The 26,062-nt window shown below is 45.9% G+C and overlaps 1 protein-coding gene across 1 annotated transcript in view; it reads right to left on the bottom strand.

Moving 5' to 3' along the window:
- OTOA (otoancorin) overlaps window positions 1-26,062 on the bottom strand; it is a 58,613-nt gene that overhangs the window by 20,405 nt on the left and 12,146 nt on the right. Inside the window, exons 9-21 of the mRNA XM_045776444.2 lie at window positions 23,715-23,815; window positions 21,897-22,036; window positions 19,856-19,979; window positions 17,053-17,268; window positions 14,845-15,012; window positions 13,666-13,806; window positions 11,693-11,751; window positions 11,398-11,515; window positions 8,325-8,398; window positions 5,573-5,708; window positions 4,382-4,572; window positions 3,495-3,588; window positions 229-358 (exon numbers count right to left, since the gene is read on the bottom strand). Coding sequence (XP_045632400.2) covers window positions 229-358; window positions 3,495-3,588; window positions 4,382-4,572; window positions 5,573-5,708; window positions 8,325-8,398; window positions 11,398-11,515; window positions 11,693-11,751; window positions 13,666-13,806; window positions 14,845-15,012; window positions 17,053-17,268; window positions 19,856-19,979; window positions 21,897-22,036; window positions 23,715-23,815 — 1,692 coding nt within the window. The remainder of the gene's footprint in view (window positions 1-228; window positions 359-3,494; window positions 3,589-4,381; window positions 4,573-5,572; window positions 5,709-8,324; window positions 8,399-11,397; window positions 11,516-11,692; window positions 11,752-13,665; window positions 13,807-14,844; window positions 15,013-17,052; window positions 17,269-19,855; window positions 19,980-21,896; window positions 22,037-23,714; window positions 23,816-26,062) is intronic.

The following is a 26,062-nucleotide window of genomic DNA, read 5'->3' on the forward strand; positions in this document are numbered from 1 at the left end:
TTGTTGCACATGTTCACCATTTAACTGACTGGCCTGGGTAAAGAGCACAAGACGTGATTCCAAATCACTTTACTACAGGGGTCATTCTTTGGCCTGTGACTTTTTGCCATTCTGCTGCTTTGCAGACACTGCATCCAACCCCCTGACCAAAGGAAGCCTCTGGATGCCAGGGACTCAGGCCAAACACCACTGCCATGGCTGTGGCTCAGACACCCTGGAAACACTCACCGGGGCTGGAGGCAGAGCTGGGGCTCTTCTCACTCATGTTCTGGACAGATTCAAAGACAGCCCACAGGAATTCTTGGGGGGGGAAGGTCCCGGCTAGCCTGGCAGCTGTCTGCTGAAGGATATCAGGAAACTGTGTGCAGGAAAGAAGAGGAAGGAGGAGGAACAAATAATAGTTAAAGCACACTGAACACAGATTTAAACTGTGATACCACTTAACTCCCTCAGGGGCTGTGTTTCTTTTATAGAAGCTTCTTATATAAATTTATCACCCAGCTCAACTAATTTGGTCTCTACAAAGAATCATACAAAATAATACTTAACCCCATTAGCAATCCAATAAACGTTCAATAGCACAAGCCTATGCTGTTTTTCACCCATTCGATTGCCAAAAATAAAGTGATAATACCTAAAAAAAAAGATGAAGTGATAACACTTAATGCTGAGCAAAATGCAGTAAAGAGGCACACTTATTCTTCTGTGGAGCTGTTAAGCGGTACAGAATTACCGGAGCAACCTGATAAGATCTATAAAAAATGTAGGTGAGCCTACCCGGTTTGGGTCTGGTATTATTCTTAAATTTTTCCTAAACTTTACATTTATCAGAACAAGGAGAAAGAGAGGGGGCGCCTGGGTGGCTCGGTGGGTTGAGCATCCACAACTCTCGATTTCGATTCAGGTTTGATCTTGTGGTTGTGGAATCAGGCTCTGTGCTCAGCAGGGAGTCTGCTTGTGATTCTCTCTCTCTCTCTCCTGCTCCCTCTGCCCCTAGCCCCCTCATGTTCTTTCTCTCTCTCTCAAATAATTAAATAAATCTTTTTTAAAAGGAAAAAAGGATTCTCTCTAATTCTGAGTGGAGACTAGCAACAAGGGAGCTTCCAATGCCATTTCCCATCAAGAAACAGTGCGATTTGTCAAGACCCAGGATATTATTGGTAGGCCCAACCACGAGTCCAGGGCATTTATCAAACTCACTCACACAGCTATGCATCACTGGGTCCCACTCCGTCCAAAGAGAAAGCGCCTCAGGTTATAATAGGTCCTCTTTCTATTCTAACCTTCAGAATTAAAGTCCCACTCTAACCCAGTAGTTCTCCATCCTGGCTGTAGGTGACAAGCACCTGGGAAATCGCCAGACACCCAGGCTCCACCCCGGAGATTCTAAGGCCATTGGCCTGGGGTGGGGCCATGCAGGTGTCCTTTTAGAATCTCTCCAGTGATGGTCACGTGCCACTGAGGTCACACGCAACTCACAAGAGACACACTTAACTTCTAAAAAGCAAAATGCACAGCAGAGTGAACGGTACTTTCCATTCTGTATTTTTTAAGGGAAGAACATATATAAGCAGGAGGAGGATTTTTCTGAAATGGTGCCCAAGAATCTGGGAAGAGTGATTGCCTCTGGGGAGATAGGGTAGGGACCTAGAAGTAGGGGGTGGGGGGGAACAGGCTGTCATCCTATAGCTTCTGGTATAGTTGAAATTTCTTAACCAGGAGCATGTATTACTTGTCTTATTAAATATTTCAGTCATCGAAAAAAAAAAAAGGAGAGAGAATAATACAACACAACACCCATGTACCCACAACCTAACTTAGGAAATAAAACATCACAAATATAATTGATAGGTCCTTCCCCTCCCTCTTTGGTCTCCTTCCTTCCCCAGAAGTAACCAGCACCCTGAATTTGGCATTAACCATTCTCACGCACTTCTAAGCTTGACTTACATCTGCACCGTTTCTGCATGTGCTTAAAATTAATGTAACTATTTTCATGGTGAAAAAAAAAAACCCACCGCCATTAAAGCATTTTTGTAGTGAAAAAAAACCATTAAAGTATTTTCACAGTGAAAAAAATTTAACTAGTATTTATTTATTTAGGATCCTCCTGTACATATTCTTTAGCAACTCACCTTTTTTAACCCTGCACTGTGTTTCTGAGATTTAACCGTACTGAGATAAAACTTTTTCCATTTAAAAACTGATCTTTGGAAGATTAGATAAGTATATCATATATATGCACCTGCTACTTATGACTATACGGACACCCCAGGAGATGATTTTACCATGACTGGACACCGGAATGCGTGCTGTGTGTGAACCTGGGTGACAGGCTGTGTGTTCAGGTTCTTCTGAGCACGTATGACAACGTATGTCTTGCACGCACACGTACAGGGATGAGTGTGTGGACGTGCCTTGCAGTCCCCCTGAGTCGTGCCCAGCAAACATTTACTCCCTCCCCACCCTCCACTTCTTTTTTTTTTTTTTTAAAGATTTTATTTATTTATTTGACAGAGAGAGAGAGACAGCCAGCAAAAGAGGGAACACAAGCGGGGGGAGTGGGAGAGGAAGAAGCAGGCTCATAACAGAGGAGCCTGATGTGGGGCTCGATCCCATTACGCCGGGATCACGCCCTGAGCCGAAGGCAGACACTTAACCGCTGTGCCACCCAGGCGCCCCGCCCCCACCCTCCACTTCTGCATGAAGGAGACGACTTCCTGCCCCACTGAGGTTGAGCTTGGTCATTGACTTGCTTTGGCCAATGGAGAATGACAGTGTGCCGTTTCCCAGTGTAGGCCTTAAAGAAAATTGCACTTTGGTGCTCTGTCTTCTGGAGTTTCAGACCTTCATGGTGAGAAGAAGGTAGCCGGAGCCTCAGAAGCAGACCCTGGAAGCAGAGCGGTCCTGGTGACCCACAGACCAATCCGCAAGAAATTAATGCTTATTGTTGCATGCCAATGAGATCATGTCGCTTTATTATACAGCAAAAAGATGACAAATTTGTGCTTGTTTGGCACAGCTCTTGGGCCTATGCCATCTAACTTTTGGAGAGTTGCTCCAAGCAAAGTGTGTGCCCAACAGCAACACTCCATAAGGATATGGTTTTGGATTAAATGTGTTTGCACATGTGATGCACACACTGGACAGATGTGTGCATGTGTATATGGCAGTGCTGGGTGTTAGCCCTCAAACAGGCATGCATGTGGGAAGTACACAGATAGCAGGGCGGTAACTGACCTACACCTCCCAGTCTGGGCACGTCTGCCCAAAGGGCCATGTGAAAAGCCCAGAGTTGGTTTCACTGTTGCCTCACTCTCTTTTCCCAAAACTTGGGCATCCTGGAGCAGAGCTGGAAACATCTGAGCCCTTTGAGGCAGGGAGGAAGGTTCCAGAAAGCAAACAGGCAGTAAACCCAACGGGATATATAACTGACCACACTTTCTCTTCCCTTCAAACCCCTTCAGCCTTCCAAAGATGGAACACAGAGGTACCTTTGTGGCAACAGAGCTTAATTCGTCTCCTGAAAAAAGTACTAGAAAGGGTCCCAAGTCCTTCATAGTTTCAGCCGTCCAGTTCTGGGGGAGTCTAGAAAGAGACGATAAGCAGTCAACTGAAACACTATGCTGTTGTCCCTGTGTTCCAGCATCCTTTCCTTGCAGGAACAGACCAACTTCATGCCTGGACAAGTCCCATTTCCCCGACCAAGAGAACAAGCACGTGATGCAAGCTATCACATACAGGACACCAAGTTGCCCTTGGGAATTTTGTTGGAACTACTAGAGAAGCCCTCTTTCTCCTGGTATCTCTAGCAATAAAGAGAATATTGGAAGTTGTTCCCATTACCAAGTGGAGAGAATAGAGGCCACACCAAGGAACAAAGAGCTGAGGGATGGGTGGAGCAGATTCCTGACAACATCAGTCCTCTGGACCCAGTCATGTCTGAAGCATACTCCTGGAGTTTTCCATTACATTCTGTTTTGAACTCAATAAATTCCCACTTCTTTTTTAGCTTGAATTGTTGAATTTCTGTCACTTACATCACAGCCTGTCCTTCCTCCCCCTCCTCTTCCATTACGGGCCCCACACTACAAATGTAGAAATTAAAGCACAAAAAGATTAAGTAGCTTTCCCCAGGTCACATAGACAATAGAAGATATACACAAAATTTTAGCCCAAGGAGTTGGCCTTCCAAGTCTATGTCCTATGTGCCTGGGACACAGTAATTACTCCAGAAACGTTTGCTGTTTAACCGCTGACTGATGCCTAGGTCCTACTCAAATACCTGCCCCAACTTCAGAAGACTCTACAGGAGAAAGAACAGTTCTCTGTCCCCCTGCCCCCTGACCCCCGCCCAGGGCCAAGCCCAGCACCTCCTCACCCATGCTGTTCCAGGAGCCTGAGCCTCACCGCAGCCTTCTGCTCTGGGCTGAGGTCTGGGCAGACTCTGAGCCCATGCAGGGCTGTGGCCCAGGCCCGGGCGGAGACCCCGCGGTGGAGGACGGCTGCTGGCAAGTGGCAGAGCAGTTTCCCCATGATGTCTACCGCGTACTCATCAGCAATGGAGTTGTTCTGAAACCAACAAGTGGAGCTGATGGGAAGATCCAGCAGGGCTCAAGGTCATGACCCCTCAACAACACATCCTGATCCCCAACCTCATAAAGGTTCCAGGACCTGAATCACCCACCCTACCACGGACTAGAAGAGACATCATGGGGTCTGATTTTACACCAGGGAGGCAAGCCTCGGAAGTCTAGTAGGCTCCACCAGGGAGCTGGTGTGGGCAGAAGACTTGGCACGTGGTAAACGCTCGATAAATGAGGACTGACGTCATCGTTGGTACCATTGCTCTGAGGATACCCCAGAGTTCAATAACCATGCTAATAATACCAGAGCAAGAATAAAAACAGCACCTCAAAATCTGTACAGGACTTGAAAGCCTCTAAAGCTCTTTCCCCAAATGACGAAAGTAGGTAACAATCTGAGTGTTTAATACATGCCAGGCAGTGTTCTAAGAGTTTACAGGTCTTAATCTTCATCTACAAAGTAATTGTTAGAGTAAGTACTAATATCACCCACTTTTTCAAGATAAAGAAACTGCCAGCCTGTGGCAAGGCTAGGATTCACACTCAGATAGTGTGCCCTTTGGGCCTTGGCATTGAACAATATATTGCCCATTTCATGCCCTCGACAACTCTGTGCAGGAAGTGCTCTTATACCTATTTTAGGGATGAGAAGATTGAGGCTCATGAAGGGAAATGACTTGCCGGAAGCCACATAACGAATCACTGCCAGAGGCCGGCCTAGATCCCAAACTCTGTACTGTGATCTTTCTAGTCCCCCAGAGCAGCCTCCCATCATTCAAGCCCCAGGATGGCAGTCCTCAGAACCAATGGCCAAGACTGTCCCACTCAGGGTCCCAGGGTCAGCTTTGAGACCCACAAGTCAGACTTCTGGCCATCACCACAAGCTCAAGGTCCCAGCCAGATTCCCTGAGGGCGCCCCAGCATGGCCACAGACACCCAAAGAGGAAGGCACATCAGGGAAAGTGTCGTCCAGCGAGTTTCCTTACCAGGCACTGCTGTACCTTCCTAAGGACTGAATTCTTTTTGTGGGAATCTAAAACCAAGGAGTCCAACTGACTCTTCCCCAAGCTGATCAAAAACGGCACGCACTGGGAAGCCGGGACAGAAGCCAGATAGCGAGCCCTGGAAAGAGACGGGAGAATGAGAGGAGGAAAACAATGGTTGCTCTGCATTTGCCCCTGAAATCAGCCTCCACATGCACAAGAGCTTATCCCAGGGCTGTTCTTTAAATGTTTGTTTTCCCCAGTGATGTCGTGGCTCCTCTTGGGAGGGAGCACCCAGCATGCCCCTCTTCAGCGGGCGGGAAAACAGACTTCCCATCATGCCGCTCTTCTGGGGGGGGGGCAGACTTCCCATCATGCCCCTCTTCTACAGGCAGGAAGCCGACTTCCATCATGACTCTCTTCCACTCCCCAGTAGCACTGATCAGAGAATGGGGTCTCCATAAACATATGTTGACTGATCGACTGGTTGAGGGGAGATGAAGACAAAGAAAGAAAAAGTAGAAGTAAGAGATAAGAGAGAGAATAAAATAGAAAGTGAGAAAGACAGACAAGGAGAGAGCAAGAAAAAATAAGAGAAATGACACCTGATTCTGGCATCGCCAGGCCAGAGCCCCCCCCCCACCCCAACCATGTATTCTTAACAGAGGCAATATGGCCCCCTAGGGGGAAAAACTGGTTCAGGTAGAGAGAGGGAACAAAAAAAGAAAAAAATCTTAGTTATTACATGATTTGTGACCCATTAAAGCTCAACACTATTCAACAAAATCTTACTCCTGGAATTCTCTCATCAGGAGAAATTAAATCGTTCCCTTTAGGGAGGCAATAATGAAACAAAGGTTGAGAAAGACTGCTTTAGACCCACATGGCCTACACATCATGACCTCTAGACTGTACCAAAACCAAATTCTACATGTTCTTCCTCCTCTATGCCATCCCCGGTGTCTTTTTCCCTCTATCCCCAAATGTGTCATTGCTACCAGCTTCATATTAACTCAAATCTGTTCTTGCCTCTCCATTCACAGTACTGCTATCTGATTTATCTCTTCATTCATTCAGCAAATATCTGCTGCATGCCAGTCATGGTACTGGGCACCAGCTACAACCATGAACATGGCATGAGGGGCAGGTCCCTGCTCTCAGGATGCTTCATTCTAGTAGGGGAAAGACAACAGAAACTGGTGAATAAAACAGGCCATTTCAGCCAGTGATAAATAAAGGAAGAAAACAAAATGACTCTGCAATGGAGAATGATGGTGAGGACAGCTGGGGAGCCTGTTCTAAGACACAGGTATTTAAGCTGAGACGTGGATAAGTGGAAGGAGACAGCCATGCCATGGTCCAGGCTCTAGAAATAAGCTTTCATGTCTCCCTCCTTCTGGCCAGGCCCCCTGCATTCTGAACGCTATGTGGACAGAGGTAAAGATCTCTCTGAAATATAGATCTGAGGATCTGTGCCCAGAATACAGGTGAAACACTTCATTGTGTCACACAACCCTTCCCTGATTTGACTGTGCCTTACCTCTCTGGCATTCTGTCTCCCAGCTACTCTGCAGATACACACCCTTCGCTTCCCTTGCCTACTGCTCAACCAAACATCCCTTGTGCCCCTGGAGTGTCCGTCTCAAACTCTGAAATCCCAGCTCTTTCTCTGAGCTTTAGTTTAGTCTCCTCCAACTCTCAAGTCTGAAGGAGTCAGGCCCCGTCTGTGCCCTGTACCTGTCCCCTTTCCCATGGTAACAGCACAGGGCTTTTTTGGAGAATCACCCTCTTCACTTGAAATCCTTGTGGTTTGGGGTGGACCCCACTTCACTCCCAGCTCCAGGGGCACAATACCAAACTAAGCCAGAGTTATCCATCACCCACAAACCCAGTCAAACCCACAACTTAATGAGGATGAGAAGAAAAAGTCTTTTAACCAGGAAGATATGAACTTGCATCTGCCAGAGACCACCACAGAGAAAGAAGCTGCCTGACATAGAAGCCTACAAAAGAGAGCAGGGCCAAAAAGACATAGATGGCTGACCACTGAGCCCCTGGATCCAGCCACGCCTGAAGTCCATCCCTGGACTTTCTAGTTACCTGAACCAAAATTGCCTTTTCTTGCCTAAGCCAGTTTTGAGTTAAGACTTTATCACTTTCAACCAAATACCAATGTGACATTATAATTGGTTTCATGCTTGTATTCCCCTCCCAGAGACTATAAGCTCTTATAAGGGGAAAATAAATTATCTTTGAGAACTAGGACATAGTAAGCATTCAGTGAATATTTTTTGAATAAATGAAGACAAGTAACAGCAAGAGAAGGAAGAGCGAAATAAAGAGAAAAAGAGTATCCGGACTGTGTTTGAAAAGCAGGGCTCCCCCTCCCAGGCCTGAAAGCCCACATATACCAGGAGAAATCCCCACGATTCACATCAGCTTTGATCACCCTGGAGCCTGGGCACAGCTGGGAGGCCAGCCCAGATGGGACCTGCCTCACCGGCACTCACTCAGGCTTGGATTGCTTTGGTTTTGGTTTTTAAATAATAGGAGGAAAAAAAAAAAAAAGCAAGAGATTCTGTCTGAAATATCGATGTGGGGCTCAGAATTTAAATCCTGGTTCACAAGGGCTTAAATCTGGAAGGCACTCTCCACTCTGTCTCTGGTTCCTCACAAAAACCCGCGGGTGAGATGACTTGAATAATTCCCATCAGTCTCACTGTTGGGCCAGAGAGGGGAGCCAATGTTCACTTACGGGAGCGCAGCCAAGAGGAAAGATGGCATAGAGGATCTGGAGACCTCCCAGTATTTCCACGCCAAACAATTAACCTGAAAGATTAAAGCAGTTCTAGGAGTTTAGTCCAATAATCATAAGAGCAAACAGAGACTGTGCTTTCTCTGGGCGAGGCACTGCCCTAAGTGCTCTGTATATGTTTACTTATTATTTAATGGAACACCGTGCAATGTAGGTACCACTGTGCCCAGTTTAGGGCTGAGGACACTGAGGCGATCAGAGGGTGAACACAAAAATTTAAGTCTGAGAATGTTCACCTTGTTTTGTGTATAACTACAAGAAAGTGAGATGTGAAATTAATTAAACAAGGAGGCCGTTAGACTGAAGCGGCCCTAATGACACGGCACCCTATGCAAGCAAAATTGAAGTCTATAAATGCCTCAAGGTTATGAAATCAAAACACTGATAACAACCAATCACCCAGAGCCAACCAGGCTTTAAGCTATAGCCAAATGATTTCCTTCTCCACATCTGCACCTTCTCTTATACGTCTTTTCCCCTCACCAGAGCCCTCCGAACCACTTCCTGTTCAGTGCTGCCTGATCCCAATTTTTGCTCAGAAATACTCTTAAAATTTTTAATATGCCTATGTTTACCTTTTAATAGAGATAGAACTTCACTGTCCCTTGGTTTGGGATTGGTTAGATAAATCATGGTATATCCATACAGCTGAAAGCTATGCATTATTTTTTTTTAAAGATTTTATTTATTTATTTGACAGAGATAGAGACAGCCAGCGAGAGAGGGAACACAAGCAGGGGGAGTGGGAGAGGAAGAAGCAGGCTCATAGCGGAGGAGCCCGATGTGGGGCTCGATCCCAGAACGCCGGGATCACGCCCTGAGCCGAAGGCAGACGCTTAACGACTGCGCCACCCAGGCGCCCCGCATTATTTTGTTTCAATAAGGTAGATTTATATCTACTAACATGGAATGATGGCCATGTCCTATTTTATATATATATACACGCCTCTGTTAAAGTTAAACAGAACAATGCATATAGTATGAACTCATTTGTGTTTTTTTAAATTACAAGTAAATATGTTTTATATACACAAAAAAAAAAACTTTCAAAGTCGATAGCAAACTTTTCCTGGTGGTTTACCTTAAGAGAGACTCTCGGGGTGCCTGGGTTGCTCAGTCGGGAAAGCATCTGACTTTGGCTCAGGGAATCATCTCAGGGTCCCAGATGGAGCCCCGCTCAGTGGGGAGTCTGCCTGTCCCTCTGCTCCGCCCCACCACTAGAGCACTCCCTCTTTCCTCTCTCTTTCTCTCTCTCAAATAAATAAATAAAATCTAAAAAAAAAAAAAAGAAAGAAAGAAAGAAAAAGAAAAGAGGGACTCTCAATCTCAGCATCTTTGAGATTCTGGGTTGGACAACCCTTTGTTGTGGGGCTGTTCTCTGCATTGTAGGAAGTGAGAAGCATCGCTGGCCTCTACTCACTAGCTGCGTCTCCCCCAGGCATGACAACCAAAAGTGTCTCCAGAGATGGCCAAATAATCCTCCGAGAATCACTGCTCCAGGGGAAATTTGGGGAAATTTTACTCTCTCTATATTGTTTTATTCTTTAATAATAATTAATGTGTTTTCCACAAAAGTGTAAACAACAAAGGCAAATTTTCTAATTCACTGGTATTTGAAGGTCCTGAGAATTGAAGGACTCTAGGTAAGGAGCTTTGCTGGAACAATTCTTCTTCCTTGAACATGGAGGTCCTCCTCAAAGAGGAAACTGACCCACCCATTGGATCCGTTTGATGAGTATAAAGAAGACCACCACGCCAAATTATTACCAAAATAATTTGCTTTCCTCCCTGCCTGGGCAAGTCTTTTAATACAGCTCAATAGTTCTCACCAGGGAACCGTTAGAAATGTCAATTATCAGGCTTTACCCCAGAAATTGCAAGTGAGGCTCTGCAATGTGTGTTGCTTTTTTTCATCTGTGTTTTTTTTTAACAGCTTAATTGAGGTATATTGATATGCAAAGACCTGCACGGATAATGCGTACACTTTGATGAGTTTGGACATATGCAAACACCCGTGATACCATCACACAATCAAGGTAATAGACACAGCCAACACCTCCCAGAGTTTCCTTTGTTCCTTTTTGTTTTTGTGGTAACATCTACTTAACATGCGAGGGACCCTCTTAACAAATTCTGAAGTACACAATACCACATTGTTCGTGATAGGCTCTGTGTGGCATAGCAGATTTCTAGAATTTACTCGTCTAGCAAAACTGAACCTTAATACCCATCAAACCACTGCAGTGTTCCAGGCAGTGCTGATACTCGAATTTGAGAACCACTGACTGAATGCAAGGGAATGACGGGGCTTTGTGAGAATTTTGCCTCTTCCTCGAACGACCTCAAAGGATTATACGCCAGGCTTTACTCTTACTTCCTGGCTCTTGGGGAGAAAATTCATTATTTGGAAACTTTTCATTCGTATCTACAAACACCAGACCAAAGTCGGGCAGATGCCTCGTGTATCTGCCTGCTCACCCTCTCAGGACTCTGTACCACCAAAAGTTTAGACTCCCAAGTCCAAACGCTGTTCCCAAGGCCCGATTTTCCTTACTTAGATCCAGTGAAAAGTCAGTTTCTGCCTCTGGTCTCCCCAAGGGGATAAAGAGTCTCCCTAACCATTTGGAAAATGAAGTATTAGATGAAGAAGAAAATACTCTTATTAAAGTACTGCTCCCATTCCAGACTACCTCTGGAAAGGACAGGAAGGAGGGAATGACCTTCAGTCTCAGAACATAATTACGGACCTGCCAAACGGTGTACCCTATAACTGGATTTTAAGGTTCAGATCTGAGTTTAGAATAACCAATCTGGTGAAGCTCTGACTGACTGGGGTATCTGGAGCTTTTAAAAAAAGAAACTGGAGAAAACCTGGCTCAACATTTGGCCCCACATCATCATCATTTGCATGGGAATAATTCCAGCACAGATATCTTAAGCCACCACAGCCAATTCAGGCCCACGATTGGGGCAGGGAGAGAGAATCAGAAGTTCGAACGTGCTGTAATGGTACCTGATACGGTGACAGCAGGGAGAGGTTGTTCTCAAAATGGTGGAAATGGGCCAGAAAGGAGTCCGCACTCATGGCATCTATGTGGGAGCACGTCACACCTTTGACCAGCTGCCCTGTGCTGGAAAACAGAACAAGGGACCCAGGAGAAGAAGGGGGTAGGGTGGGAGAGGAAAGAAGGGGCAAGAAAAGGCAGGTCTGATGGGGCACAGGCTATAGACTGGACTGTCCAACTCTCCTTCCTGGAAATTAGGCTCCAAAGGGCTTGTCAGTCCCCAGGCTGAGTATACTTGCCTACCTCAGGAGCTCCTCTGGCCTTCTGGTCGACTTTGACAGAAGCTCATACAGGAACAAGGCCTGAGGGAAGAGAATGGTTTGCTGACATGGATGGAGCACTCACTTATTTACTCACCATGATGAGCACGGTATGGGGTCAGGTTATATTATTTACTCAGGCCTACACAATCGCTAGGTGGTAGAGCTCGGATCTGAACCGGTGTCAGAGTGATTGCAGAACGCATGCTCACACACCTGGAGGATCCCCTATGCTCTAGAACACGAATGAGAAGCAAAGTTGTTGGGCCGCAGGGCTGGAGGGTTTTTTTCTATGCTTTGTGAAGCTGCTGACCAGTTGAGGACCCTCCATAGCCCCTATGTCCATGCCCACCTGCTAGCTCCCAGGAAGCAAAAGCAGAAGAGATGGATGAATAGACCAGGACAGGCTAGAAAGTACCATCAATAAAGTTACTCCTGCTTGCAGCACACGCTCCCCTCCAACCCTCCCAGATGGGCACTCTAGAAGAACAATACCTAGTAGACAGGGGAGCCATTTGTTTTAAGGAATGTAATTTTACAGAACACCTAACTTGCATATGCGATCAAGTATGACATTCATCTATTTTATAGACTCTGAAACTTTGAACGTAATTCCCCAAACAGAATAAATTATGAGCCAGCATTAGGCAGAGGCATCTGTGACGTGGCAGCCAGGCCCAGGAGAAAGGAACAGCTAGGGAGGTAAGTTCTGGAAGCTCTATGTGCGGCCCCAGACATTTCCTGAGGCACAGGATCAAGTTCTGGGACCTAGTCTTCCCCATCGCTAAGATTCTCTGTCTCTCTCTCCCTCTGCCCCCCGCATCCCATCCCTGCAGGTGTGCATTCTCTCTTTCTCTAAAATAAATAAATAAATAATTTTAAAAAGAAATTATCCCCATTTCACAGAGAAAACTGAGGCTGAGTGAGACATAGCTCCCCCAAAGTTAATAAATAGCAGCACCCAAATTCATGCTCAGGTCTTGTCCAACTTAACACTACACTGTTCTGCCCCCTGAGTGTAATCACACAGAAATAAATTTCTTTTACCAAATTAACCTTAAAACAGGACTTTCCCACAAAGCAGAGAGTCAGAAATCCAGGAGTGATCTGGACATCGTGGTTGTGACATTGTGATTTACAGTAAGAAACCTACGTTTGGTTTTATCCTCGTTTCTGGCACCAGCTCCTAAAACCCTGGGAATTTCCTACGTGAGGAGAGCAATCAAGGCCTCTTATGTTAATGAATGACTTTTGGAAAGCACCTGAGGGTGGAGGGATGTTGCTGGAAGAACCAAACCTGTGACTGGAGGGTTGGAACTTTCAGTCCCACTCCCGACCTCCAGGGAGGGGAGAGGGGCTGGATGCTGAATCAGTCACCAATGGCCAATGATTTCATCAAGCATGCTTACATGATGAAGCCTCCATAAAAACCCAAAAGCACCTGGTTCAGAGATTTTCCAGTTGGTGAACGGGTGTAGGTGCTGGGAGAGTGGTGCATCTGGAGAGGCCACAGAAGCTCTGTACCCATTCCCCACACCTTGCCCCATGCATCTCTTGCCTCTGGCTGTTCCTGGGTTATATCCTTTTATAACAAACTGATGATCTAGTAAGGGAAATGTTTTCTTTGAGTTCTGTGAGCCGCTCAACCAAGTTAGTCTAACCAAAGTGGGGGCAGTGCAGTCACTGGAACCCTCGATCTACAGCTGGTAGGTCAGAAGCACAGGGGACAACGAGGACTTGTGACTGGCTTCTGAAGTTGAGGGGCGTGGAGTGTAGGATTGTAAGCCTGAACTCTTACCTGTGGGATCTTATGCCATCACCAGGTAGATGGTGTCAGAATTGAGTTGAATTGTATGACAACCAACTGATGTCAGAGAATTCTTTGTTGGTGTGGGGAACCCACTCCCCCCAACATACACACCTCCAAACTGGCGTCAGAATCCTTAGTGGTCATACCTGACTCCTCCGAAGCTCCTTTTCTTTTAGGACTGCAGTGTTAAATCCAGGTTCCCTTCGTAAATCGAAGAGAGACACCTCCTTAAAGAAAGCCCCTCGTATTTCCACAATGCCTGAGGCAGGATCTCCTGCTTCGATCATCTGCCAAGAGTGAGGATAAACATAATTACCACCTTGTAGAAGGTCCACTGAACTTTGGGTATGAGTCAGGCACTGTGTCAGTGCTTTCAGAGGCTGTAAAATCCACCATATCTGCTCAGCAGCCCTATAAGGTGGGGGACTATCCTTACTCCCTATTTTGCAGGTAAGAAAACTGAGGCTTAATAAGTAATTGGTTGAAAGTTGATAAGATTCAAGCACAAGTCCATCTCTTCCCAGAATCCACACTATTTTAACCAGACGTGCTATTGCTATATGCAAGGTGTTGGTGTTTTAAACCAAACTCCTTGGGTTTGGTATTTTAAACCAAACTCCTTGGGTTTGGTTTCTTAACAGATTTTGCAACTGGATGCAGTAGGTCTGAGAAAATAGGATGCCAAGTGAGAAAGGAACATAGGTGTGACTTCAGATCATGGAAGGAGCTTTCAGAAGCACTCGGTGAACTTCAGGATTCATTTTGAGATTTGAAAAACAAACTTTCAAAACATTATCATATCAAGAAACCTAATTTAAGAAAAGTCTTCCAGAGTCAACTGGCTAAGGAAAGTACCGGGGTCTGGGAAGAAATATAGCGTGATCCTTGGGGCGCCTGGGTGGTGCAGTCGGTTAACTGTCCGACTCTTGGTTTCGGCTCAGGTCCTGATCTCAGGGTCATGTTATCAAGCCCCCCATCAGGCTCAGTGGGGAGTCTGCTTGAGATTCTCTCTCCCTTTCCCTCTGCCCTTCCCACTCATGATCTCTCTGTCTCTAAAATAAATAAATAAATCTGGAAGGAAGGAAGGAAGGAAGGAAGGAAGGAAGGAAGGAAGGAAGGAAGGAAGGGGAATGTAGCATCACCCTCTTTCTAGAAAAGAAGGAGGGTGACCATCAGGGGAAGGTTCAGAACACACCCTCATCAAAGGCTGGGCTAACCCCAGCCCTGAGTCAAGTCAATGGCCCAAAATCATAGCACATTCACAAAACCCCAAAACCTCATGCTCTGTGAGCCACATGGCTGAGGACCCAATGCCTTCATCTCACCTTCCTGAGGACACCTTGCTTCTGGGCAGGCGACAAGTCGGACACATGCAAGGACACAGTACTCCTCAGGACCTGCAAGAGGTCCCTGCGATCCATGCTGTAGAAGGCCTGGGTGCCAACCCCAGCCAGCAGCACACCCATCTGGCTGATGTTGTAGAAAGATGGCACCTGGGGAGACCAGCACGAGGAGGATGAGGTTCTGCTCTGGTTTCTCACCTGGCAGACACTTAGCCTACTGAATGCCGGGTATCTGGATGGGTGCCAGGGGCACGACAGGGAGCAAGATACATGCTGCCCTCCCAGACCTACCTTCCTTCCTTCCATCAGGAAAGAGAGTCAATATCCAAACACAACACATGAGACAAGTGTCTGCCCAGGGCATAGTATGCTGTCCGAGGCCACAGTACAAATATCAAAAAATAATGACCCATGCACCACAGCTGGCCAGGCAATGGGCTTTTGTGTGTGTGTGTGTTCAACTTGGACTAGCTGACATCTAAAAATTGGGGAAATTTCCATTAAAATCCGGGTTTTAAAAAAATCTGAACACCAAGTAATACAAGTAATACTGGGCCCACATTGGCAACAGTTGGCAAGAACTGACCAGCAGCTGCCCCTTGAGGTAGGTCGTGGGGCTTTCAGTTTACCCAGCCCCACTCCCTCATATAGGGCCCCCAGGCAGCCCACTTTTCTCATTTTGTCACCTGACATAGCAAAGCCCCATGTTCATCTATCTCCATGTAGAAGCTTTGAGTTGAAATAAATGTTTCGGGATATGGGTCTGATATTTTATGACAAATATGATTGTAGCTGTCTGCCCCATCAGAAACTCCACTTGTTTTGTCGCCTTCCTTTAGAGTAAAGATGCTAGATGGTTTTCCATATAATCAGGGACATTCATTCCTTAGCTCTACAAAAAGCCAGTTGAGTGGTTTGCCTGCTATGCTCTGTAGAATGGAAAGTCTCTACCATCTAAAGGAAGGCAAGACCTTTCAAGCTCTTGGCCTCTTCATAACAATCACCTCACCTCTCTGCAGGAAAAGTTGGACACTAGAAAAGAGATAAGACACTGTCCAGGGCTGGAAGGAACAAGACAGTCTCCCTCAGCTCCCTGAAACCAAATGCACATTGAACTGTGCAAATAAACTCATAGGGCCCCAGTCAAAACAGAGGAGGGCTGCAAAACCTTCAAGCTAAGTTGCCACAAGGGTAAAAGGGACAAGAATGAGTCAGAAAGTAAGAATGGCCTTGAGTCAGAAAGTAAGAATGGAAGGACCACGGTCATGGTGCCATGCTGGAGACAGTTAGCATGGGAGTTAAGCAAGCAGACTCAGAAGCCAGACATCCTGGGTTCAATACCAGCTGTGTCCCTTTTATGGGACCCCGGCAATTCCCTTACACACTCTGTGCCTCTCATGAATGACATGGAAAGTGAAGGTTATAACACACTACTTACTTCAAACGGTTGTTGAGAACATTGAATAATTAACTCACTTAGACCTGAACCTGGCACACAGGAAGTACTTAATGAGTATTTGTTATTATTGTTATTTTGGAGTTGGTCCCCAGTTCAGTCCTCATGAACTAGTCTGCATCCTGGGACACAGCTATGAGACAGAAAGAGCAGGACACCAAAATGTTTAGGGGTTCAGGGCTCTGGAGCCCCTTCTAGTGAGCCCAGGGCAGAGAGATGATTTCCCCAGGAAAAAAGACTCATTTCCCACCCAGGAGCATCTGGACATGGACTAAGGCTCCTGCCCCCTCCAAACAGGACCTTCTACAAGGACAACTCCCTCCCTCAGCCCAAGATGAATAAAATAGCATTATCTCTCATCTCAGGATGAGGGATGTATTCGCAGCCTCAACAACAAAGCAAGGAAATCCCGGGATGGGTCCAAGCTTTGCAAACAACACAATAGCTACCACGCATCGAGCTCATACTCTAGGTCACATGTTCCAACCTCTTTCTGTGTCCTGACCCACAGAATCCTGGCAGTCATCCTACACGACAGTGGCTCTCATTATCCCCATCCTACAAATAGGGAAACTGAGGCAAAAAGGTAAGCCCATTGTCCAGTGTATCGCACCTAGTAAACGGCAGAGCAGTCCTCTTTGGCACTATCTTCGTACTGACTGGTGGTCCTTGCTGTGTGTCACTGGCCCTTGAGTCTCAGAGCATTAAAAAAAGAGTTCAAAGCTCCAACTGACCTTCTCATGGGCCAAGTACTTGGCAGACAGGATGATGACCTGGCCCTTGGCCCAGCCTGAGACCTGGTTGAGGGTAGAGATGGCACCATGCACAGCCTCGGGGGAGAGGGATTCGAGCTGACTGTGGGTCAAGCCCACAACTGCATCCGACAAAGAGCCCAGAGTCTCATTGAGGGTCTGGTTCTCCATGGCGATGTCCAGGAGGTTGGCTTTGAGCTAGAAGGTGAGCAAGCCGGCATAAGGGTGGATAACAAGCAGGACAGTGGCTCCCCCTGCCTACGCTCTGGGGTAGTCACAACACCCTCCCTGACCCTGCCAATGAGTCACACAATGAGAGCACCACCGCCTCTGCCCTTGACCTTAATATGCCACAATTTCACTTTGTACTTCATTTAAATATTAATTTGATATTAAATCAACCTTGAAACATGGCAGAAGGAAATTTTGCTCACTTTGTCCATAATTCTACTACACTCTCATAACATCTATTGTCCTTTTGTGATCTTGAACTCCGCATCCATATACATGGCTGTTTTTCTTTCATGAAATAGCCAGGGTGTTCTTCGTGATAACATATAATCCATGTAAAAATAATTTTCAACAGTAACAAGAAAGTAAAAGTCTCCTGAAACTCCTACCTCATAAAAATAACTATGATTGGGGGTACCTGGGTGGCTCGGTCGGTTAAGCAGTCAACTCTTGATTTTTGGCTCGGGTCATGATCTCAGTCCTGGGATCGAGCCCTGTGTTGGGCTCCCTGGTCAACAGGGAGAATGCTTCTCCTTCTGCATCTACCTCTCCTCCCACCCCTCACTCATGTTCATTCTCTATCTCTCTCCCAAATAAACAAATAAAACCTTTGAAAAAATAAGTAAACTACAGCAAGTAGCTTTCATATGGTTGTAATATGAACAGAAACACAATTTTCTATATTTTTTACTTAGGTCTTACACAGATTTTCACGTTTCTGGGATCACCTTAACAATGATTTTATTATGCTGTGCCTATCGAGTTATAGTTAAGTGTGTTTCCTAACCACTCCCAGTAAAGAAGGTGATAAAGTCACCTATTATAACATCACCTCTGTACCAAAACATGAGAACGGTTCATGTTGTAATACCTGAAGTTGTAGGAACAGTATATTCCTATCAGAAGTGTGCACCAAGTGTACCAGGCAATACTGAAATGGCCACTGGGGGGCAGCAGAGTGAAGTGAAAGAAAGCTGTCACAGCCTCTAGGTTCTCCAAATTCTGCAGCTCTCTTTCCCAGGGGCTCAGCTTGAGAGACAGAGGCATGCGCCTGAGCAGTGCTTCTCAAAGCACTGTGGTCCTTGACCAGCCACAAGACCCGGAACCTTGTTAGAAATGCAGATTCTCAGGCCCTGCCCCGGTTCTCCTGAACCAGAAACCCTGAGCATGAGGGCCAGCAACCAGTATTTTAACAAACCCTCAAGGTGACTCTGATGCACTCTCTGGTCTGAGAAGTACTGAGCTAGGTGATCCCAAAGGGTACTCTCATCTCTTAATTGTGTGGGACTTTCTTCTTGGTCAGGGCGGCCACCACTATGCCTGTGGTTTTAAAATACATTCATTTTCTGATGTTTGGTTTGAGTTGGCTTGGGAGGGATCCTTTTCCTTGAAAAGAAAAACATGCACTGGTCAAGATCATGATGACTATTCCAATATCAAATGGGGTCAGGGATTTTACAGTTATGTGTGAACAACTACTGTGTAATTATTGATGGCATTATCAAAATTTTCCTTTTTTAAAAATTTTAAGTAGGCTCCACACCCAACCTGGGCCTCGAACTCACAGCCCTGAGATCAAGAGTTGCAGGCTCTACTGTCTGAGCCATTCAGGTGCTCCAAATTTTAATACTGTTCTCACATCATTTTTCAGTTTAAAAAAAAAATGAAAAGGCCCAAAAATATAAGAGAAGCCAGGCAGAATTGACACTTTAAGGGAAGAAAGAAAGAGAGCTGGAGGCAGAGGGGAATTGAAAAAGTCTGTCTGTGCCAGTTTGCCCAGAATTTTGCTCTAGGAACTCAGTAAATATACTCTAGCCCAGTGCCCTCAACCCTGGCTGCACTGGAATCACATGAGGAGCCTTTAGAACATACCATTCCCAGGCCACACCCCTGACCAATACCCCGAGAATCTCCGGGGATGGAGCCGGTGGGGTACTACAAATGCAGAGCCAGGTTTGAGAACCCTGCGTCATCTCCTTCTGTTCCAAGCATGGTCGCTGGACCAGCTGCTTCAGCATTGCTTGGAAGCTTGTTGGAAGTGCAGTCTTCAGTGGTGCCTGGGTGGCTCAGATGGTTAAGTGTTTGCCTTCAGCTCAGGTCCTGATCCCAGGGTCGTGGGCTCAAGCTCCATGTCAGGCTCCCTGCTCAGTGAGGAGTCTGCTTCTCCCCCTCCCTCTGCCACTCCCCCTGCTTGTGCTCTCGCTCTCTCTCTTAAATAAATAAATAAAATCTTTACTAAAAAAAAGAAGTACAGTCTCCACTCAGGTCTGCACTCAGATCCACAGAATCCGATTCCACATTGAAGATCCCAAGCAATCCTTATGCACAGTTAAGTTCAAGGGGCCAACTCTGTATTTTGATCTATCCCAGGTTTTCCCTTACACAGCTTTATGGCGTTTCTTCCCATTTTAAGCTCATCCCAGGGTTTGGCATCCCATCTGCTGTGGCTGGACCTAGATCCTGATGAAGCCTACGTGTTTTCTCTCAAAGGTCAGGCAAGACTTTGCTCCCTATTTCTCCGGCCGTTTCCCCAGGGCCCTGCACCCCATCGCACCTTCTGAACACCGGCCTGGAAGCCCCTCAGATGGCTGCACTTGATCATCTGGTGAAGGAGGACTTGGGCCACTGCAGCGTCCAGCAAATCCAGGTCATCATAGAAACAGACCAGCAGCCCCAGCCTGTGTGGGAAGATAAGGGTGCTTGCAGGGGGCTCAGAGCTGGGGGCCACAACCACAGCCCCATCCCACACAGAACCAAGAGTCATGGTCAGAGCAGCTACTGCATGCCAGGGATTGAGCTGAGCCCTGTACCCGATCACCCCATCATAGCAACCCTACGAGGTATATGCTCTTATTAGCCCCATTTCACAGAAGGGCAAACACACTCAGAGCAGCCATGTTAGTTGCCCAAGACAAGTAGTGGAGCCAGGACTTAAACCTAGACCCATCCAACTATACCATCTCTCTCCCCAGGGCCATCAGGGACACAAGGAAAGTGTGATGCTGAGTCAGCCACAGGGAACTCCCCATTTTCCACATGGAGATAAAGGGTTGGCCCACACTGAGGGATTCTCTGAGGCAGATTATTTCCAGGATGGTTTACAACCTACATCCCCAGATGATGATGACCTCAAAAGGAAAGAAAAAGACAGGAAGCAAGACAGTGTAAGGGCAGAGGTGGGATTTGAACCCTGGTCTAGCTGGGAGTACTCTACTTAGTAGTTAAGAGCACAAATTAGGCCAACAAGAGTTTGAAGCCCACCTGCATGGGATGTTTGATCCAATAAGTTACTTAACTTCTCTGCAAGGCTGCTGCACACACAGTTGAGCCGTCCACACTGTGTACTACTGTACAGGGTGACCCTGTCTCTCTGGGCCCTTAATAAAAGGGAGGTTGGCTTTGTTCATCATAGCGCATCACAATAAATATGATGAACGGCGGAATCAGGAGGACTGTGGGAGTTCAGTGAGCCTCACCAACTGACGAGCATACTACCTGGTGGATATCAGGCACTCCTTCATTAATAGATGCTCCTAGAGTTAGTGTGAAATCTATTCAACTCGGCATGGCAGGACCACCTGGCTGACCACGCTCTGCCTTGATCAACCCTCTCAGAAAGACACTGACATGCTCAGACATGTCCACAAGAGAGCAATCAGGTTAGCAGAAGGATTTGAAAATGTGTCAGATGAGAAAAGACTCAGGGGACATGAAGACGGAATATTAATAACCATGTTAAGAATAACTAATATTTCTTGAGCACTTATTATGTGTCAGGTGTTCATAATCCTTACAAGGACCTGATTGAGGTAGGCAAATTATTACCTCCCATTTTACAGATGGGGAAACGGAGGCACAGAGAGGTGAACTGATACAGCCAAAACCACACAACCTGTAAGTGGCAAAGCCGGGAAAGAAGGTGTAATAGTTTCATATAAGAACTTTCTCTACAAGTGACTCTTCGATGAAATTTAAGATAACACGTGACACGTGCCCCAGAGAGACGGAGAGATGGTGAGACAGTGCTCACCACCCCTCCCTCCCGCTCACATCCAAACCCTTTCTGGGATCACCAAGTACTCAGCTCCCGGCCCTCCCCTGCTGGAAATCACTCCTGGAGGATCATGTTACAAACACTAAATTCTAGAGCTGACCTCATCTGTGGATTCCCCCACCTGAGAATCTGGATAACAAGAGGTTTGCAAATATGGGCACCCAAAAGCTCTTTCCAATCCTCCACCCACCCTAATGGAAATTATACAGTGACCTTGGAATGGACAGAGAACTGAGTGTTTAAGCTATTCTAATTCCAGGCTCGGAGCTGGAATCTTCCCACTTGATAAGGTTGCATAAAATGCGTGGCACAGGGAGAGGCCCAGAAAGAATCTGTTCCACCTCACCCCCACTTCATAACCGCTTCAAAGAGTGTTTCTTTGGGGAAATGCCTCCCCTCACGTGCACGGAGACATGGGGCTATTTAAAGAGATGGACCAGCCACCTGCCTTCCCTCCCAGGATCCCTGCTGCTCAGACAAAGCTGGTGCTTCAATCACTTTTGGGAAACCACTCGGAGGACCCGGAGCTCCTGCGCCTTGCCTGTGGATGGTGGATGTATTCCTCATATCAAAGCTGGAGGAGCTGATCTTCTCCAGAAACGCCTGGGCCAGTTCAGGCGTGATGTCATAAACCGTGTCCAGTTGCTTGGTGGCATTGTCATAGCTGATAAACAGCCCAATCTGGTGGACAAGGACAGGAAGAACAGTGAGGAGGGCTGACGTGGCCCCGATCACCCACCCTGGTGGTCTGCGCTGTGCCCCATCTCAGAGACTCAGAGATGCCCAGTTCCCATCGTCACTGATTCCTCGATGGTCTGTCACAACTGTTTTGGTTTCCTCTTCAACCCAACTACTATTTAGGAAAGTGTTGTATTTTAGTATCTGAACCACTGAACTCTTTAAAAGCTAATGTTTGCACATTTCTTTGTGGATTTGTTATATGAAGGTCAGAGAATGTGGTCCCCAAATGTTGCACTTTGGGGCATCAGGGTTTTTTTTAAGTAGATGAATGAGTTTACACATGGGCCTTGGGTGATGAAAAAGAGTGTGTGCTCCCTTGGTAAGATACAAATATAGAAAAAGATAGAGATATATAAATTCAACTTTATTAAATATACCATTCAGATTCTTTCTATCCTTGTTCATTTTCTGCCTGGGTGTCCAAGGGTGTTAAGCTGAAGTCTCCTATCTTCCTATGCACTGTTATTCTGCTCATGAAGTTGTCTCTCCCTTGTGGATTCTACTCTTTGTCCATACAAAATTCCCCCTTAGAGTTGGTACTCTCTGGCTTCACCTCCCTTCACTACACTTTTAGAAGATGAAGGAAAGTTGCTAATGACCTCTTGATCTTAGAAATTCCTCCTCAGGGGTACAGCTTCCTAACAATTTAATCTCCATCTAACTTCCAGAAGTTCGCTCAATAGTGGGAGGGTAAAATTGAGGTTTAATCCATTTTATAACTGAGGATTATAACATTGAAAGATGTTTGAAATAGTCTCAGCCTCCAAGGTAAAAAGAAGAACCTAGATATGTCAACCATACTTCAATTAAAAATTTTTAAATTTTTTTCTTAAAAAGAAGCAGCTGATTCTGCCTCCAGTTTCATAATAAGCAGACACTGTTGGATCAACTGGCCCTTGAGCAAGTCAGTCATTTGATACAAACACTTCTCTCACTGACCAGGAGAAAGTCAAGGCACACATGATAAAAACTGGAGGCAAGCCCCAGAGTCTTTATGAATGCCTCCCTGTTGGGGAGGCTGCATTCCAGAATCATGATGCCCAAGGGACTTGAGTGTCACTGGGTCAACATCAGGAGGACAGAGACAGGCTGACCAGTGAGTGCAAGTAACCTCAGAACTTGTACATTTTTCAACTGTAAACTCTACCATTAAAATCCAGTCATTGTTCGTGCTGAAATAGCTATCAATAGAAGTAGCTATAAATAGAAGTCGCTAGTAATCTGTGATTCGTTTGATTTGGGTTTATGCTTCCAAGGACTGGAAACTCTGTAGCTATTGTCCTTGGCCTTTCTTGAATACAAAAATACCCTAAAGTGATTTTTGGTTCACAGCCAACATTTTCTTTACATCATGTTGCTTCACATCAGAGCTATCTTGGTTGTCTACAATTCTTGTTCTTTTCTTGGCTCATCTACTCTAAATACAATCTGATGACCAACCATTTGAGGCCTCATCCCAAGAGTTTTCTTCAGAGACTCGAGATATATTGGCCGAGGTGGGTATCCAATTTTCCAGGGCACCTTGACTGGCTGGCTGAACATGAGAGGTTTAGAATACACCTTTCCCCAGATGGCTTAGTGACGGGGATGTGGAAATTCACATTTCCCACTCACTTACTTCTACAGGACTAATTTTCACAATTTCTTCAAGTGACAGGTGAACCATATATCTGCCCAAAATCCATAAGTTTTCTGCACTGACCCATGAAACAGAGTTATCTGCAAAAAATAAATAAATGGAGAAATATGTAAATACATACATACATACATACATACATACATACATACATACTTCTGCCTGGTATGTGATAGTCAAAACCATCTTTGATGTCAGGACCTCCTTCTTATGTTCATTCATTCATTCAACAACCATTCATGGACAGCCTCCTACCTACGAGATGGTACGTTACACACAGGCAATCACAGATGCCAGCCACCTGAGGCTTTGTTCCTCAGCAACATGGTCCCTGGACCAGCAGCACCAGGACCACCTGGGAACTTATTAAAAATGTAGAATATTTGGGGGCACCTGTGTGGTGTGGTCAGTTAGCGGCCAACTCTTGATTTTGGCTCAAGTCATGATTTTGGGGTCATGGGATCAAGCCCTGCGTCAAGCTCTGCGCTCAGTGTGGAGTCTGCTATGTCTCCCCCCACCCCCGCTTCTCCCCACCCTGCTCACGCTCTCTCTCTCTCTAAAATAAATAAATAAATAAATAAATAAATAAATAAAATCTTAAAAAAAAAGATTCCTTTAACAAAAGCAGACTATTTCTTAATAGTTTAGATCACAAAATACAGTTTTACTTTTAGTTCACTTAGTTACTAAATAATCTGGCAACTTGGAATATATGACTCTCTTTTATTACTACCAGTAGCAATCATTATCCGCCTTATTGATTAGCACTAGGTTACTGTATTTGAGCCAAACCAACTACTCATCCTTCCTCATATGCACCCCAAATGTTCTCCAAATCTTCGCTCCCGTGCATCCTCCTCATCAGCTAGAATGCCTTTGCCCTAATTCTTCTGCTCCGAACTCCTGTCTTCAAACTTGAGCTCAAACATTTCCTCTTCCCTCTAAAGCCTTGTCTTGTCTCCTCAGCCATCAGTAATTTCTCCCTCCTCTGAATTCCCAGAAGACTCTCTCACTCTGTTCTGGCATTTGAATTACTCGTCAGTGGGAAGTCCGTGGGACTTCAAGAACAATCATGTCCAGGCTCCATTTGGACTTCATGTTTCACTAAGCTAGAATCGGCCCCCATTGCCTCCAATCCTTCAGTAAAAGGCTTTTACACACAACGACATTGTGTTGGTGGCATTTTGGGGAAAGTGAAGAAGCAAGGGAGCATTTACAGGGTACAGTGACTCCATCACCAAGAGCTGTTGCAAAAAGCCAGGGGCAATGACTTCATGCCCAGATGAGATGGTGAAGTCAGCTGCTGTATATGGGCTGGATCACAAGAGCAACAGAATGCTTCCCCACCCCAGGAGTCAGAGCTATTGGGGTGAGCACAGGTAAACGCCCTAGGATCCCCTAGATGAGACGAAGACTCTGGACATTCGACTTTGTTATTAGAAGGGCTGGTCCCAGAAGGCTAGAGAACTGGGTGGGTGTGGGTGTGGGAGGGAACCACTAAATTCATCAAGAACCAAGTTGAGTTGTTAATTTTAAATTAATTTTAAAGCATAAACTATATTTCTGCAGACCAAAGATCCCAAAGATCGGGATCTTTTTAACACCCAAAGTATTCCCAGTTACCTCGAGGAACTTCATGAAAAATAAAAAGCTTAAAGTCCAAGTAGAATTCGTTTTAATTCACTTTAGTATAATAATGAAACATAGCATATAGGAATTTTAGAATGAAAATCTGTCTCTAATCAAATTCTGACAATAAGGACTTAGGGAAGTCTAGAAGCTGAGTGGCTCTCTCAGGGTTACACAGTGTGAGATTCAGATTTCTGGAGGCCGTAAATACGCATCAGGCAGAGGGAATTCTGCTATGCACTAAAGACATTGATTATTCTGTTGCTGAATGCTCCTTATACACGTATCTCAGAGCTTAATTCCAGGAAGAGGATTGATTGGCCCTCAGTACACTCCAATCTCACAGGCTTCCTTTATGTTTCCCCAAAACACTGAGCTCGTTCCCACCCCAGGGCCTCTGCGTTTGCTGTTCCTTTGCCTGCAACACCCTTCCCCCAGAGCCTCCCAGGACCCATTCCATTTCTCATTTCGGTCTCAATTCAAACGTCAGGTCCTCTCTGATTCCTTAGTCCAGAGGTTGGCAAACTACAGCCCACCGGCCAAATCCAGCCAACCACCTGCTTTCGTAGATGGAGCAAACTTGGTTTTTACACTTTTAAATAGCTGGAAGTAAAATCAAAAAAAGACAATTTTGTGGCATGTGACAATTATGAAATACCAATTTCAGGGCCCATAAACAAGGCTCTGCTGGGACACAGCCA

This window comes from Ursus americanus, chromosome 2, assembly GCF_024610735.1.
Source record: "Ursus americanus isolate L20-20 chromosome 2, mUrsAme1.1.p, whole genome shotgun sequence".
Classification (NCBI taxonomy): Eukaryota; Metazoa; Chordata; class Mammalia; order Carnivora; family Ursidae; genus Ursus; species Ursus americanus.